The sequence below is a fragment of the Psammomys obesus genome, unplaced genomic scaffold, assembly GCF_907164565.1.
Source record: "Psammomys obesus unplaced genomic scaffold, mPsaObe1.curated_primary_1811, whole genome shotgun sequence".
In the NCBI taxonomy this organism is placed as follows: Eukaryota; Metazoa; Chordata; class Mammalia; order Rodentia; family Muridae; genus Psammomys; species Psammomys obesus.
The window spans coordinates 3,531,539-3,536,262 of NW_026596057.1; the positions used below are offsets into that span (position 1 = coordinate 3,531,539).

General features: G+C 50.7%; 1 protein-coding gene across 1 annotated transcript in view; it reads left to right on the forward strand.

Annotated features, from left to right (window-relative positions):
• The window catches only part of Uck2 (uridine-cytidine kinase 2), a 66,529-nt gene extending 62,079 nt beyond the window's left edge, over positions 1-4,450 (forward strand). Inside the window, exon 7 of the mRNA XM_055624648.1 lies at positions 837-4,450. Within this exon, the coding sequence (XP_055480623.1) occupies positions 837-976 (140 nt within the window). The 3' untranslated portion in view covers positions 977-4,450. The remainder of the gene's footprint in view (positions 1-836) is intronic.
• The last annotated feature ends 274 nt before the right edge of the window (positions 4,451-4,724 follow it).

Consider the following 4,724-nt stretch of genomic DNA (forward strand, 5'->3'; position numbering starts at 1 on the left):
TGTGTGTGTGTGTGTGTGTGTGTGTGTGTGTGTGTGTGTGTGTGTGTTTTCAAGACAGTGTAGTCCTGGCTGTATTGGACTTGCTTTGTAGACCAGGCTGGTCTTGAACTCACAAAGATCCACCTGCCTCTGCCTCCCAAGTGCTGGGATTAAAGATGTGTGCCACAATGCCTGGCTTATGTTTTCTTTTTTAAATCCTATGTTCATTTCCTGTCCATAGGTTTCTTGCTCTTCCTCTTAATCTATGATTGACTTTATTTAATCCTTTTTACAATTTTTCAAGCAGAAAGCTTTTGGATTAAAGGTGTGTTCTAAGGATGAGCCACACCATAACTAAAACCCAGTTTTTCTAGTAAATATCAGTATCATCAGATATCCTGCAAAATATCAGCAGTCAGGTCAGAGGCAAGAGAATATCTTGAGTTTCAGGCCAGCCTGTTCTATGGAGTTGTATGGCCAGGGCTACACAGAGAAACCTAGTCTCAGGGTGCCCACCCCTCCCCACCAAAACAAAGAAACAAACTCCAGTCATATCCATACAATTTTGGGGTTGCTTGCTTCATCCGGTGGGGACACTGACTGACTTATAGAGTGTGCATTCATTGGGTGTCATTTATCATTTTAGAATACTTACAAAGGAGGTTCCGTGAGCCCAGGTGGATGCTCCAGAAGGTTAGGTGACTTGCTCGCTCCCGAGGGCCAGGACCACTCCCCAGAAGCCTTTGCCTCTGCTTTCTGTGTGCCGGTCCATGCACACAGACTGTGTTCTCACAGCCCTGTGCCAGTGTGTGTGCCCTCCCCTGCTCTCCCTAACGCCATTGCTCTCTGTCCCGCAGTGGCCATCAACCTCATCGTTCAGCATATCCAGGACATCCTCAACGGAGGGCTCTCCAAGCGGCAGACCAACGGCTATCTCAACGGCTACACCCCTTCACGCAAGAGGCAGGCATCAGAGTCCAGCAGCCGGCCACACTGACCCCGTGCCCTGACTCCAAACCCCAGCCCCCAGCTCCAAGACACAGGAGAGGTCGAGAGGCTTTGATCACCTGTACATACGCCTCCTATGAAATTACTGTATTTAAGAAAACACCACGGAGATGAAATGCCTTGATTTTCTTTTTCTTTTTCTTTTTTTTTTTTTCCTTTTTGTACTTTGGAACAACAAATCAAACAGAACTTGACCCTAAGCTTAACTGACAAACTGTGCCAACTACTGGTGATGCCTAATTATGAATACACCGTGTAACCAGTTATAAATACACACATACATACAGATATATAAAAAGAAAGGATCTATTTTTGTGTAAATGTACAAATACTGTAAAGCTGTTTGCCATAAGTATTGTGCAGGGACCTGTGTGTGGGTGTTGGGCCTGGAGCCCCACCCAGCAGGGTTCTGTGCTCTGGCATCTGGGGAGCCATGGCTGGGTGGTTGATGAGTTGGTGTCCCTTGCTTTCCGCACCATGGGCCGTGGTGGGGATGGGACACAGCCCTCACTGTCTCCCTTGTTAGATGCCGCATCCTTGAAACTGGAACTGAGAGAGATACTTTTTTTTTTTTTTTTTTGGAGTTGAAATTGTGTGATCTCAACTCAAAAACTCAAATCTCAGGGAAGAGGCCGACTGAGAAAGATCAATCTGTCTTGTCTGTGTTTCTTCTTGCCTCGCTCTGGCTTTGGCTGCCTGGGCAGCTCCACCGCTCCTTCCTTCCACCACCATCTCTGTTTCCCTGGAAGCCAGAGCTGTCTTTTGCCTGGTGGGGATTTTAAAGGGTCTCATCCAGCATGGAGAGAGGGAGAGAAAGAGGAGGGGTGGGACTGTGTCCCTTGGAGAATTTCAGGATAAACTGCCTTCTAGGGAAGTTGCCTGGACACATTACTGAGTTTGGAGTGGCTCATTGGCAGTCTGGGCTTTGGTTAAGGACCTCTGGTATGGACCACTGAGGGGATGCCCCAAGAGTTCCACCCATGGAGCTGGCAGTAGTTTTTGTTCCTTCTGAGCTGGCACTGTATAGTGAGATGGCAGCCTTGGCTTCCTACCTGAGACTTTTGAGAGCAGCAGCGTCAGGATTTCCCGAACTACACCGCCTCCATGTTAACTCGGTGGCTGCCCAGCAGGAAGGCGTTGGGAGAAGTTATTTCTTAGACGGTATTAAGGGAAGGGTATTTAAATCATGGGTGCCTAAGTGGGGGTTTTAGATTGAAGATGCCAGAGGTAGAGATTTTCAGCCTTCCTGAGTGAGCGCTTCCTCTTTGTGGGAACTCTGGCCTGGAGGAAGTTGATCCATGCCATGCCGGGAAGACTGCTGGAGGAAATGGGGACCAAACAAGAAGGCAGGCATGAGCTAGAGGCCCCAGTCTGTGCCTAACTACAGAAGAGCCCAGGATTGTCACGTTGGTGGCCACCGTCCTGCACCTTGTGGGCCACGTGCTTAGTCACTCCACCTGGACAGAGAGCCTCCTGCCTGGGTGGCTCTCAGGAGCCCTCGAGGTTCGATGCAGCCACACTGAAGTTCCCCTGCTGTTTCAGCACCGTCCAGGTCCCCAGTCAGGATTCAAATTTGCCTCCAGCTCTGTTTTTCTCTTGAAAAGACATTAACCTAGTCCTAAGTAGAGCTTTGCCACTTTTCTTCGGCATCAGGCCATGGTGCAGACTCTGCAGCAAGCTGCTGCTGCTCGGCAGCTGCTGTTGGAGCAGGAGAGAGGTCAGCTCAGGCGCTTGTGGGAGGGCACACACTCGCCAAGATGCATGCTAGAGTGTTTGGGAAGCAGTCCTCATCACATGGACTTTATGCAGTTCTGAGATTCAAGGGGTAGGTTAGGGCCTGGCCTGGGATTCCAAGGACGAGAATCCTGGCCTTGCTGGGGTTGTACGTGCTCATGGGAAACCCATTCCTGTCTGCAAGAGTCTTGGCCTCTCAGTGGGTAGCACGCTCAACTTTACTTGAAGCCCCCAGGTGCCAAACCACTTAGTGCCTTGGCTGTCTATCCCACTGCCGTGGAAAACGGATTCTTCTCATCTCTGAGCCTTTACTTAGCCGCTTCCTCGTGTATCTACGGTGTTGGGACCAAGGCTCCAGGACCTCTGAGTGGCCCACTCCTAGCTTGGACACAGCTGTAGGACTACCCTGCCCCTACCTCCTTGGGGAGTGGTAACCAGTTCTGGCTTGGCTAGAAGCAGTGTTTGCTGGCTACAGGGAAGGGATGGAGGCTCTGAGGCCGCCCAGCTTTTGGCCAATTGTGCGTTTGAACTTGAACTTTCCATAGGAAGCATTGTGATCAGTCCTAAGATTCTGGATTTCCAATTCCACTGGAGAGTTGGAGGTAAACTCATCAGGAAACCATGATATTTGTCACCTGGGGACTTTCAGCTGGCCAGAGAGGGAGCGCAGCTGAGCAGGGTCACACTGACCTCAGGTGCACAAATCCTATTGGCTTCAAAGCCACCCAATGGTGCTTGCTTCCCCCTCCCTGCTCACCCACTGTCTCTTTGTTCAGGAAACAAAGTTGTGAGCCTTGTATGAGCCAAAGGCCCTGGCTCATACTTCATGCTGAAGCAAATGCTGCTGGGCCTGTGACTTCTCTTTGGGTGTCCAGAGGCTCAATCTCACAGTTCATCCCACTAGCATAACTCCTGCTGGCCTGTGACTTCTCTTTGGGTAACCAGAAGCTGAAAAAAAGATAGGACTCTGATCTAGAGTGGGGAAGCGAGTCTCCAAGTCACCTGTCCCAGAACTAATTATGATGGCGGCTACTCAGATCATAGGAAAGTTGGCTCCAGCTCCGTCTATCCAGGGTGACTTGTCTGTCTCTTGGGTGGCCACTGGGTCAGGTGTGCCCATGAGTAGCCCAAGGTGGAGAGACTGATCAACCTTGCCTGTAAAGCCCCGCAGATGTGGGGCAATGCGTTCTCTTGCAGGGAAATGTTTTTCACTGCCCTTTGGAACCTGTGCTCATGTCCAAGAATCTCCAAAGAATGGGCTGCTTTTGGCAAAAGCTAGGGTCAGTCCTGGGTACATGAAGGCCAGTGCTTTCTGGGAAGGACCAGCAGGCCTTCTCTGTCTCCTTTGCTGTTTATACTTTTCCTCCAGGCCATAGCGCTATGCTTTGTGTCAGACGGAACACGGGAGAGCGCGGGTTGGGGAAGGCTCAGTTGGATGCCTGTGTGTGCACAAGTCCCCTTTAACATTCTGGCTGTGGGCCTGCTCTACTCGAATGGTGCCAGGCACAAGTGACGTGTTTCAGTAGCTTCCTGTTTCTCTCAGGCGGGAGTTTCCACCCAGGCCTGCCTTGGGGAGCGAGGGTGAGTGGCTAGATGGAGACCTAGGCTGTTCTTTCCCTAGAAGATGCTGCCTCTTCCCCTCTTTGCTTTTTACTGCCCTGTCTTTGTCAGTGCTATGAAATGACCACATCCTATGTACTTTGCTGTAAATAAAGACGAACAAAAAGTACCCAACTCTTGACTTCTTTGTGGTGCCTGGTTAGAAGCGGCCACAGGAGCCTGCTGTGAGAATTCAGGGGTGGAGGGGAGGGCTGGGCCTTGCATTTTTGGAGGAAGTGTAACCTAGCCTGCTGTGTTGAGGCCTCCTGGTCCTGGGGCTTGCGTGGAGCAGACTCCAGGCCCTAGCTGGGTTCTCCCAATGTTAGTTGCTTTGCACTTTACACATGAATCACTGGGCCATGGTTTCTGGGAGGCCACGGTTCTTGGAATGATGACAGTTCTCA